A 12,718-nucleotide genomic window follows, 5' to 3' on the forward strand; every position below is an offset into this window, starting at 1 on the left:
ATGTCGTATGATTTAACAGGAAGTGGTCTGATTTAGTTCTGGGAACCCCCCCCCCCCCCCATTAACGAACATGTCGTCATGTTTATTATTATGACCCCATCCGCGGCGTTACTATCGACACGGTCCAGATAATACTAAATATTTGTCGATGCTGAAGTCTGAGTCATCGGATTATTTGTATGCGTTGCTGTGCAACCGCAGCTGTAGCCCCTGACAACCGTTTTTTATTTACTCTCAGTGATGTAATTTGACGCGTTTCCTGACCGTGTCGAAAAAAAAAGAAAAAAAAGAAACTGCCCCAGAGACAGAAAAGGGAAGGAGGTTTGCTCTCACGTACACATTCTTACAAGATTGCTTTAATTTGCCTAAACTGCTCACATTGCATTCCACCGTTAAAACACATAGGGCTATACAATGTCAGGGAACAGGACACTGTGTGTGAAAAGAATAAGCATTTCTATTCTATTCCATTCATCGCTGTGTTTTGAACGACAACATGACCACGCTGTTGGCCTTGGCTGCATTTCTTTTTCAGTTAAATACCATAAAATGCCCAATAAAAGTACTTTATTTTGCATTGTGGGTGAAGTGCAAATGTTTTATGTCATTTATATGTCATGCTTCAGGACAAAAGTGAGATGATCTTTATCAAGAGTGACCTGTGAGTGTTTGTGTCCCCATCGCAAACATATTCAATATGTTGCCACATTATCACTGTGCCACTGCAGTCATTGTAGTCCAAAATCAGCAAAGTTCATTTTTGACGCTTTATTTCTATCGATATTACCAAGCCACAGGAGTCATTTCAATACAGTTAACACGCTATACTTACTAATAAGGCACCCTTATGTTTTAAAGATGAGTTATTAGTCATTCATAAGAGCAATGTTTGGGTATACACTCCACTTTAGTCATACATTCAAAATGATACATCTCAGAGTAGTTTATCTGTCATTATCATAATTAATATTATGAATCACTTAAATACAGTCTTCTGGTGAGGGTGTAACAGAAAGAAATTAAACATGGTATCATATTATAAACTAAAAAATATATATATGTTGGTCACACTGACAGACTTATCCGAGACGCCACGATGTCGCCGTATTACATTGAATGTATGCTGAAGAAAGATGAGTGCAAAGATGCCTAATTTATCAATTATTTTTTTTGGTTTTAGAAGTATGTAGCATTTCTACACCAGCTGATATTTTCTACAAACATACCAGACCGATTTTTGTGACCGTGCTGTACCCACCTGCACAGAACACATTAGCAGGAAGACAACACCATTTCTCCCTACAGACTTTGTAGGTTAATGACAAACACATCAACCACTCTCGGCTCATTAGTATCCTTGTGAAACCACATCCAGCTAAACTACACTTTGCTTTTTCGTTTATGTCCATTTCATATCTAAGTGGAATTGTTTGTACTCTGTTTTCCAGTCCATCCTTCAGACAGCTGGAGAAACACAAAATCTGAAATTAAAACTAAAACAACTGTTAATCAGACTTCCATTTAACTAACAATTGTTTTGTATGATGTGAGCTATATGTACTTACTTGAGAGTTATGTCATTACAATTTCCTAAGGTGAGTGTTTGCATCTCTTCTCAATGCATCTTATTTTTCCATCATTAACCCTCTTGAGATTGAGGGTACTAAGAACAACACTAGTAGGTTCCCCGAATGAGAGATCATAAAAAAAAGGTGTCGGTACATTTTGTAAAATGTTGACAGCTATGACAATATAGTTTTACTTTTTAAAACGTTGGTCAATGGATCTTGAAGTCTTCTTAAATTGATTTGTAGTCGAATTAATGAATCATAGATAGCTGGAAGAGGAAATGTAAGTTGTGTATGATTTCACTCCAATCTGATAAGATAAGTACAAATCTAAATTAGGTTAATGTCCCATTAAATGTTTCGAGAATAAAATGTTATATGAAAAGACGAAATCTGTCTGGAGCATGCACGATGCAGGAAAGACAAGTGACTGGTCTTTATTTGTGTTTTATTGGTGTCAAGACGACCCTGTTCTAGAGCAGTTTGCATGATTAACTGTAATCTTCACTCCTGACCACATCCACATACAATATATGTTTGCATGCTCAGTTTGTGTTATCTTTGCTTTCTTTATGTTCCTGTTATCTGATGCCTCAACAGCCTGAAGCACTTCATGATGAGTATGTGAAAAGTCTATCACGTTCATTAATTCTTCCGCTTCTTACTTTTTACGTCATTCATCATTCACGTTTGCATTTAGGACACATTCAGCCTCTTGATTTAGTTCCTTCTGGACCCTCTTAGACCTCTTTCCCTCATTGTTTACGATTGTCACTTGGCTACATTCAGTGACTTTTGTTGGATCGACAGATAAACAGAGAAATTGCAGAACAAATGTGCCGAACAAACAGCTGATCTGTAGTTTTAAAGATAAGAAGTATCATAAATGAACATGTTAACATGGCATTTAATATGTCGGATGTTCTTTTACTGTTTTCTGTCAACAAAAGAGCCTTTAGGAGTCTTTGTTTATGAGATAAATACAGACAGTGAGGCCTCAGGGCTGAGAGCTGCACATCGCAAGAGCGCCATCTACTGACAGGAAACAAAACTACCATTTACCAGCCACACAAAACACATTTAGAGTCCTTTTATTGAGATGAAGGCATTATTCTATTGGTAATAAATACAACAAGTTAAAGATACAGATGCTCATGAGTCTGCTGCAGCTGAAGAATCAGGAAGTCCACAGTGATCACTGGTCCAGGCTTTGATGGAGGATAGATGGGCTCATAAATATCCTGTCACAGGAGAACAGAGTGAGAGGATAAAACAGACTCTGATTTACAACAGGCTGCTGTAACGATGTGAAAAACAAACAAGGGAGCGCAAACAGCAGCCAATGACAGAAGGCTGAGAGATGTGTGGGATGGACCCACCTGACACTGTAAGGATGCTGTCATGTTATCACAGTCATTGGTAGTAAACGACAAGAGCCTCTGCTGTGCAAATCACTGTGTTTTATTTCATTTTCTATGGCGGGCCATTAGATTCACTTAGATAACAGGTCCAAAGTACCTACTTGATTTTTGTAATCGCTGGAAAAGTCATGTTTGGAGAAACAGTGTGAATTTTTAGAAACCTCAAAATCAAAACATTGTTTTTTACCTTCTAAATAAAAATATATCTTTATTTAAACATGGCTAAGATTAAAAATATCGTATGTTTGTTCCAAGTGATGTAAATGTATAAAAGTATGACAAAATGATAATAATATGGCCGAGAAACTTTTTATTATTGTTGTTATTTGCATTTAATTTTCTCTTACATGTCTTACATGTAAGGGAAGACCTAATTGTAATGTTATATATAATGTTATATGATATTTTGTTCTCATACTGGATGAGAACACATTTACTTCTTTCTTGTTGGACGTGTTTCACCAACACAGCAGCACCACATAAAACATAAAACATATCCAAAACATTTCAAACTGATTCATTTAAAGACAATAACCAAGACACACAAAGCACATAAGCTCAAAGGGGTGAAATAACATTGATAAAATAACAGCAATAAATATAAATACATGAAATGGAGGACACTTTTGATCACAATATATCCTTCAGAGAGAATGGATTTGGAAGCTTGTAAAGAAACAGGTCACTGTTTGTTGTGTCTCAGTGGAGATTTAAATAAAATCAAATGGTGTTCTTGGACATGAAGTCCTGTCTGTACAACCAGCTGCAATTGTTTTATTATGAGCTCTAAACTGCTGTTTCAGCTCTCTGAGAGCATGAAATCAACTCTGGCGGCAATAATAACGATCAGAAGTAAATCAACAGAAAATGAATCTGCAACTATCTTGATATTATATTTTATATTCCTCTTGTATTGCTTCTGAACGTTTTAGTAAGACTTTAACATGTGTGTTGTGTATTTGTCTTCTGTTCTTGTAAAGAACTTTGTAATATGTGGGTTTGATGAGTACTCTATAAACAGACATTATTATTATCTTGATTTTAATTACTGTCATTTGTATGATTGTTGATTCATTGTTTAAGTCAGCAAATATATCAAACGATGCTTTTAATCACAAGCTTTTTTTGTGACATTTTATATCCTAAACTATTTATTGATTAATTCATGAAAATAATCTGCAGATTAAACATGAATAAAAAGTTGACAATATCATTAAATGAATCATTTTGGATATTTACAGAGCCAGCTCTGTGAGAACACACAAACTCTGATCAACTTTCATCAACTCCAAAGAAGTGAACTGAACAACAATCAATACTTTTTAACGCGGGGGATTTGCTGTGATCCTGATAGATTACAGCAAAGATTTGGTGAAACCTAACCCGACATAATGACAGCTGATCGCCCAAAAGAAGTCCCTCATTACCATTTGAGGAGAAACAAATCACACTCACTCAGTAATTGTAGGTGTGTATCTCTACAGCTTCAGGTTCCCAGGTGATAAATCTAAAATGTTAATTTATGACTGCACAGCAGAGAGGTTTGAATTGAGACCCAGAGGAAGAACTTTTCTTCCCAGCGCAGCAGGACCAGGCGATTTACCTGCCTTCATAGGTAAGACTCATCTTTATATTAGCTTTTTCATGGGAGATGCTCGTAATAAAATGTATCATGATTTATGTATCACACATTGATATTTTACAGGATTATTCAGCTGTTACTACACAGAATAAACCGAGACATGACGGTTTCTTACACCCTCGAAGTGGCCGATGCACGATTCGGTGGCTTCTCCAAGCTCCTGTTCAGGTGGAGGGGAAGCATCTACCGGCTGCTTTACAAAGACTTCCTGGCGTTCTGTGGGGTTTATCTGTTTTTCAGTTTGTTTTACAGGTAAATTCACAGATTTCATCTTTTAATTCTGCTGTTTGCTGCAGTATGACCGAGTGTTTGTGGCTCCATCAGAGGAAGTTTGTTTGTAATTTTCCTCTCAGGTTCCTCCTCACATCAAAGCAGCAGGATCTGTTTGAGCGAATCTCTCTTTACTGCGACCAGTTCACCAACACCAGCTTCATCCCAGTTTTGTTTGTACTGGGTGAGTCTGATTGAACTGGTTCTGTCTTCCACTAGCCAAATCGGAAGATAATAACTGACGTAGGTTTCGTCCCAGGTTTCTATGTGTCCCTGGCCTTTAACCGGTGGTGGGGTCAGTACAGCAGCTTCCCTCTGCCCGACAACCTGATGATGGTGGTGTCTGGGAACGTCCACGGGGCGGACGAGAGGGGTCGTCTGCTGCGACGGACGCTCATGAGATACGCCAACTTATCTTCAGTTCTGATCCTCCGCTCCATCAGCACAAGAGTTCACAAGCGTTTCCCAACTTTGGAGCACGTAGTGGAGGCTGGTAAGAGCGACAGTGGAGAGGAATGAAGTACTTATACTGCAGTGTTCAAGAAGAACACTACGGTCACTTTACTTTTTCCTGTCACTTCAGACCTTTTACTGACTGCACTTTAGTTCTCGAACTATAAGTTACTTCATACGACTAATTTGGCTCGTAAATCTTTGGTTAGTTATAAGGCATTACAGATTACCCAGCAATAAAATATGTAGGGCAGCTTTTAACAATTTAAAAGAGATGCCCTTCCTTACAATTGATTCATTTATATTTTTACAATCAAATTGAATTGCCTGTTAAAACTGTAATTATTCGAGGTTTAAATAAATAGTTTTTAAAAACTGCATTGATTTTCAACAGAAAACTAAATACATTTTGCCAGTCAACAGAAACAGCTCTGCGTATGTCTGTGTGGTACATCCATACATTCTTTTCACAGTCCTCTCCCTCTGAAAATAAGTATTAAGAGTATTTATTACTTCATTAAGATATGTTTCTTGAGTAAAATATTGGAATATCTATAAGCAGAAACTTCAGTTATGATGTTGTTTCACATAGATATTTAAATTGTTTGTGGACTTTAAATCTTTTTCACATCTGCTCATCTAAAAATGTTGTAAAACTCCTGTAATCACGAACATCTTTCAACCTGTCGAATCTCTTTGCAGGATTTATGACCACAGACGAGCTGAAGAACTTCGAGTCGCTGCACTCTGATTTCAACAAGTACTGGATGCCTTTGACTTGGTTCTCCAACCTGGCGTCCAGAGCGAGAGAGGAGGGTCGAGTGAGGGACGACATCGCTCTGAGGCTGCTGATGGATGCGAGTTGTTTTTTTCTGTTGTTGTTGTTGTTGTTGTTTTTAACTTTCTATATACACAATGTGGGAATGATGGATATGAAAATGGACTTTAAAGCTGCAGTACGTCTACACATTTTGTCGAACTAACTGTATAAAAGTATAATTTATAACTACAGGAGCTGAATAAGTACAGAGGCAAGTGCAGCCTCTTGTTCCACTATGACTGGATAAGCATCCCTCTGGTCTACACTCAGGTATCAAAGACTAAACTATCATTAACTCAATGTATTTTTACTTCATTTGATGCCCATTTATCTTCTTTTTCTTTGGAATACAGTGATATTTTATACAAGATTTATCCAAAATTCATTACAAAAGTGACTTGATCACCAGCAGTAGAATGTAACTAAGTACATTTACTCAAAACTGTATTTTAGTACAAGTTTAAGGTACTTTTTAGATTATTATTCTGAAATGGTCCATTGTGAATAATGAGTGATTTTTTTACTTTATTTTGATGCAATGCAGTGTTGCTACTTTTACTTACCGTAAGTAAAATATCTGAGTACTTCTTCCACTACAGTTGATCAGTGTCTTGTGTTTTTGTTCCATCTGTGCAGGTAGTTACTTTAGCGGTTTACTCTTTCTTTGCCTTCTGTGTGATTGGCCGACAATTTCTGAACCCTGAGAAGGGATACAAGGATCACAAGCTGGACATGTACGTCCCTGTTTTCACCCTGCTGCAGTTCTTCTTCTACGCTGGCTGGCTCAAAGTGAGACATAACATCACGTTTCACTTGTAGAAAACTGAGTTTTGTTTTGACATGTCATAAAAGAGCAATTTCATGATACGTGTTTCCGCTCTGTATGTAGGTGGGGGAGCAGATCATCAATCCATTCGGCGAGGACGATGATGACTTTGAAACCAACCAGCTGATTGACAGAAACATTCAGGTTGTTCCACTCAAGGCTTCTCTCCAATACAACTCGTCTAAACACCTTAAATGAGCTGCTTATTCTGTCTCCTGTAGGTGTCGATGCTGGCTGTAGATGATATGTACCAGAACCTGGCTCCCATTGTGAAGGACAAGCACTGGGCGCAGAGACATTTCTCCATCCCGTACACTCTGTCGACAGCAGCAGAGACTCTCAAACCGCCCTTCAAAGGCTCCACCTTTGACATGAGGTCAACTCATTTCATCTTTTATGTTTCAGTGCCTTTGTTGCTTCTGCACAGTCCAGTAAAATCACAACCAAAATGTCTGTTGTAATTGCAGGATGAGTGCCGAGGATCTTGAGATTCACCAGCCTGCAGACACTTCTTCCGGAAAGAAACAGTATTTACCTCTAAAGGGCTCTCTGGGCGAAGGGCTGGACAGTCTTCTGCAGAGGGGCAACGGTATCCTGCGAGGTGGGAGCCTCCCTTCTCTGGTGGATGTGTCATCACACCCAAATGAGGAGGATGATGCTGATGCTTCCCCTGAGGGCGACATCAACGCCATCAACCACAAAAAAAAAAAAAATGTGTTGATTGAAGTTGCAGTGGAACACAACTTGTAAAAATAGATTGTGATACTTGAACATATTGTGTTTTTGAGCCAAGAATGTTCTTTTATTGTGTAACATATTTTTTTGATTTGTCACAACTAAATTAATTAAATAATATAACTGGCCTAATATTATTGTATGTTAATTGAAGGGATTATTCAGTGCTTTCATTTTTCATTCATGAAGATAGTGTTTTATAAGCACGTATGTTTAATTGATAACTCATAGTGAGAGAGCACATGCACACTTTTAAGTGCTTTAAAGTGATTATTTATCCACTTCATGCTTTTAATTTAAATAGAGTTTCTGTCTTTATCAGCCAAACACATGTCAACAACTCGGAGGTCCTCTATGAGATAATACATTGTTGCAATACAGTCTAATATATGCAGTCTGTAGGCAAGGGTGAAAGAAATACTCAAAAGCTTTGCTTTAGTAAAAGAGGTAATGTAACAGTGTAAAAATACAATAAAAGTCCGGAAAAATCTCAGAAGTTATATCTTCAAAATCTACTACAGTATCAAGAGTAAAAGCACTCTTTATGTGGAAAGGCCCATATATATTATATCCTTAAATATACATTGCATTAATTAAGCAGCATTTTATTGTTAACAGTAACTGGTTGACGTTGAGCTAATTGTGTCTACTTTACGTACTATAAAGTACTTTAATTTGCAAAGATGCACCATATTTTATAAGACGATCACATGTTTTATAGTAAAATATATCTGTAAGTAACTATGGCACAATCACAGTAACCACAGACACGTGCTGCGTTCAGTACTTTAAACTGTAGGAAAATACATACTTCCCGTGTCCCGATTACAAAAACTGTTACATTCACGTGCAATTTGTAATGTAAACCAGACTTACTATCATAAAGGGTTAAACAAAAACAAACCAACTCAACTTTCACAATGTCCATCTTTATGTAACCTCGCGTTTTGTCACTAAAACATAAACTAGACAGGAAGTAGTCTGATTTCGGACCGTCTCGTGAGCCTGTGAATGCACACAGACAGCGAACAACAGACAGGAAGTCGACTACTAACATAATTGGTCCACTGGTTTATGGGGGTCAAAAATTTCGCGGGAATTCTACATGGCGACCGAGATGGACGCGGTGCATTGCCCCGTATGTTTAAAAGACTTCACGTGTGCCACAATTAACGGACACCTCGATGCGTGTCTGCTGAAAAGCGGGACCGACAGCGAACCTCCGTTAAAGAAGTCTCGCATCAGTTTAACGGCTGAACCTCCCGGTGTCAACAGCACCTCCTCCTCCTCCATGGCTGGTGCTCCGTCGTCTTCGGTGTTTTCTCTGTTTCAGACCAACAACAAGAGTAACGTTTCAGGTCCAAGTGAACGGAACGGTTCGAGTAAACAACCAGCTGTCACCGCAGTCAACAAGGGAGTTAAACGTAATTTGTCGAGCGAGGCAGAACCGGCACCGGAAGGTGCAGAGGATCTCGAGAACCAAAGTTCTGGATTAAACGGACAGACCCTGAAGGCATCACCTGATGTATCGCCACTCACGCTGCTGACGGGAAACAAGCCTCTGGCGGAGCTGCTGAGACCAAACACACTGGAGGAATACTTTGGGCAAAATAAAGTTGTGGGTCAGCAAACACTCCTCCGGTCTCTTCTAGACTCCCAAGAAATACCATCTCTGATCCTCTGGGGACCACCGGGGTGTGGCAAGGTGGTGAAGCATCCATCTATATCCTAAATTCATCTCCTTCTGTCTTATTTTATTGTAAAACAGTATGCAAATGTTGTTGTTTTAATAGTTTTAACTGTTAGACACAACGTATCTGCACTGCAGCATTGGTCTGTAACATTAAGGACTGTAACTACAAATTGTTAATCTGCTGATTTAATGAATAACTTTGTCTATGAAATGACAAATGTAAATTGCTTGCAAGGTAGATTATTTTCCCTGTCGATTTAAAAAAAAATGATCATCAATAGATTATTCTTTCAATCTATAAAATGTCAAAAAGTAGGTGTCCATCACACAGCAGGTGTCATTTAATTATAGCCCATGGTGACATCCTAAATATGTTATTTTTGGAGCTTGTAACAAGGTTTATAGTGAAGATGAGATTTATACGGCCCTCAAAGCACGTTGCATTATATGACCTGGAAAATTATAATAAATTGCTTAAAAACTGGAGATACAAGCTGCCATATAGGCACTAATAATGTACCCAGTCCATGTGTTTTAATCATATTACTTGTCTTTCAGACCACTCTGGCTCATATACTCTCTAGCACCAGTAAAAAGAAAGGCACAGCTCGATTCGTCACTCTGTCTGCCACCAGCGCGTCCACCAGTGACGTCCGAGAGGTGATCAAGCAGGCGCACAACGAGCTCCGACTGTGCAAGAGGAAGACCATCATGTTCATAGATGAAATTCACCGCTTCAACAAATCCCAACAGGTGGAGTGTTGAGCCAGACAGATGTGCTCTGATCTGTGTTTGATCTGCAACTTCAGAAATCCAGCCAGTGTTCGTGTCAAACAGGTTAAAGAAAGACTTGAAGGTTGATACCACTCTCATGTCAGTCAGTCAAATATGAAGCTACAACCAGGAGATGGTTAGCCTAGCTTAGCATAAAGACTGGAAGCAAGGGGAAATGGTTAGCCTGGCTCAGATAAAAAGTACTGTCTACAGCCTTAACTGCCCCCTCCCATGTGTGCTTTGGTCTCTCCCTTCCCCTCTCTCATTACGTGCCTGTATCTGCAGGACACCTTTCTTCCTCACGTGGAATGCGGGACGGTGACTCTGATCGGGGCGACCACAGAAAATCCGTCCTTCCAGGTGAATGCTGCCCTGCTGAGCAGGTGCCGGGTGCTGGTTCTGGAGAAGCTCTCTGTGGAGGCAATGGGCCTGATCCTGGACAGGGCCGTGGTCAGGCTGGGGATCCGAGTCCTGGAACAAGATCCAGCAAATCCGAAGCAACGAGACCAATCAGACGGACACGAGTAAGTCACCAGACAACTCAAAATGCTTTGCCTGTTGTCTTCTTCTGTTTCTGACTTATTGGGTTCAATTGGGGTCAAAGAAAGTATTGACACTGATACAGTATATCTGACAAACTGTTTATATGTCTGTAAAATATTGTTTTTTGAGGCCAAAGATTTTCATTGAACAAAAAGCTCTGGACACCATCGCCTACCTTTGTGATGGTGACGCGAGAGCAGGACTCAATGGTCTGCAGCTGGCTGTTCAGGCTCGGGTGAGCTCGGCCCGGCCCGACCAATCAGAACGAGGTGGTTCTGAGGAAATACTGGTGAAGGAGGACCATGTGAAGGAAGGTCTGCAGAGGTCTCATATTCTCTATGACAAAGCTGGTAAGCCCAGATGTCCTTACTTTATTCATTTCATGTATTTAAATACCACCAAGTCACGTTTCCAACGCCAAGCTCTCTATTTGTCCGTCTTCTACATGTTCTTCTGTCCAGCACATAGTACTTGAAAAAAATTAAATGAAAAAGCCGTAACTAGTTTATAAAATAAATGTTTATTGAATGTTTCTCAGTTACAGAATCTACAGTACACTGTAGATTCTGCCCTTAAAATCATTGACACTTTCCCATCCTACTCTCTTCCTTCCACCTGTAGGGTGATGTGTCTTCACATGTACTGATGTGTGTGTGTGTGTGTGTGTGTGTGTGTGTGTGTGCGCGTGTGTGTCACTCAAAGGTGAAGAGCATTACAACTGTATCTCTGCGTTGCATAAGTCTATGAGGGGCTCCAATGAGAACGCGTCTCTGTACTGGCTGGGCCGCATGCTGGAGGGCGGCGAGGATCCGCTCTATGTGGCTCGCCGACTGGTCCGCTTCGCCAGCGAGGACGTGGGTACGCGAGACCATTCGTTACACCACTTTACTATACCGGCAACTTCTGTTAGACAGTAGTTGCCTGTCGGGTGTATGTTTTGTTATTTATTATGCATATTTTATTGTGCTTGTTATGACTGTTTCTAATATGCAGGGAAATCCAATTCTCATATTATTTAGTTTGTTGTTGTTTTTGTATGTATTGTATTTTGTTTTGTAATGTAGAAATAAGAAAGAGAAGGTTGTGAGCGAGAGAATGTATATTTTAATGCAGTCTGACTGGACGTCCTCCGTCTCTTTCCCCCACGTCTCTCTCAGGAATGGCGGACCCCGCCGCTCTTCCTCAGGCTGTGTCGGCCTTTCAAGCCTGTCACTTCATCGGGATGCCTGAATGTGAGGTAGGCTCTACCTGAGTCATGTCAACCTGATACTCAGTCAGTCTTATAATAGTTGTATACCAGTGTTTTCACCTCTGTTACTGCTCAACAGGTGATTCTGGCTCAGTGTGCAGTCTATCTGGCACGAGCACCTAAGTCTGTGGATATCTACAAGGCCTATGCTAATGTGAAAGCCTGTTTGAGGAACCACAAAGGCCCTCTGCCTTCTGTCCCCCTGCACCTTCGCAACGCCCCCACCAGGCTGATGAAACAGCTGGGCTACGCTAAAGGCTACAAATACAACCCAGGCTTCAGCAACCCCGTCGAGCAACAGTACCTACCTGAAGAGCTGCAGGGCATCGACTTCTTCACCTGGACACCGTCATGAGGATCTGACGCACACAACTTATTATAAACTGTTAAAAAAAACACAAGGCTGCTGAATGAAAACATTGTTTTCTTTTCAAGCTAATCCTTATTCAAATATAGGGTTTGGTCTTTTCATTGACTGATTATTTGCAAAAGGTAAAATAATTCTTCATTTATTCAAATTTCTCTTCAATTTGACTTTTCTGTTGTTTTTGAATATATTATAAAGGATATAGTTACAGTTAATTTAGTTCTAAATGTGTTCATAATAAAGACCTTAACCTGTTTAAATACATAAAATGCAGTACATTTATGCAGTCTTTGTATTTCTAGTATACATAATCTAATATTTACAATGTTAAATACGTATATGTTGGTTTGTCTTTAT

General features: G+C 39.6%; 2 protein-coding genes across 2 annotated transcripts; both read left to right on the forward strand.

Annotated features, from left to right (window-relative positions):
• Positions 1-4,731: 4,731 nt before the first annotated feature.
• LOC306789755 (bestrophin-2a-like) lies at positions 4,732-7,750 on the forward strand (the record flags this gene model as incomplete). Its single annotated transcript, XM_079285827.1, has 9 exons — positions 4,732-4,883; positions 4,985-5,085; positions 5,161-5,394; positions 6,057-6,211; positions 6,367-6,444; positions 6,811-6,963; positions 7,064-7,144; positions 7,222-7,376; positions 7,468-7,750. 9 exons carry the CDS (start codon positions 4,732-4,734, stop codon positions 7,748-7,750), a joined length of 1,392 nt encoding a protein of 463 aa, XP_079141953.1.
• A 1,028-nt stretch (positions 7,751-8,778) lies between these two features.
• Positions 8,779-12,513, forward strand: wrnip1 (WRN helicase interacting protein 1). The gene is made up of 7 exons (XM_079285000.1): positions 8,779-9,440; positions 9,987-10,181; positions 10,488-10,726; positions 10,875-11,095; positions 11,448-11,603; positions 11,903-11,982; positions 12,074-12,513. The coding sequence occupies exons 1-7, from the start codon at positions 8,841-8,843 to the stop codon at positions 12,347-12,349; spliced, it is 1,767 nt and encodes a 588-aa protein (XP_079141126.1). The 5' UTR covers positions 8,779-8,840; the 3' UTR covers positions 12,350-12,513.
• The last annotated feature ends 205 nt before the right edge of the window (positions 12,514-12,718 follow it).

The sequence above is a fragment of the Melanostigma gelatinosum genome, assembly GCF_949748355.1.
Source record: "Melanostigma gelatinosum genome assembly, chromosome: 15".
In the NCBI taxonomy this organism is placed as follows: Eukaryota; Metazoa; Chordata; class Actinopteri; order Perciformes; family Zoarcidae; genus Melanostigma; species Melanostigma gelatinosum.

Excerpts from the sequence above, each read along its gene's own strand:
- wrnip1 (XM_079285000.1), top strand. The coding sequence starts at position 8,841 with ATGGCGACCGAGATGGACGCGGTGCATTGCCCCGTATGTTTAAAAGAC. Across the intron at positions 10,182-10,487 it reads GCTTCAACAAATCCCAACAG|GACACCTTTCTTCCTCACGT; the intron begins GTGGAGTGTTGA and ends CTGTATCTGCAG. Across the intron at positions 11,096-11,447 it reads TATTCTCTATGACAAAGCTG|GTGAAGAGCATTACAACTGT; the intron begins GTAAGCCCAGAT and ends TGTCACTCAAAG.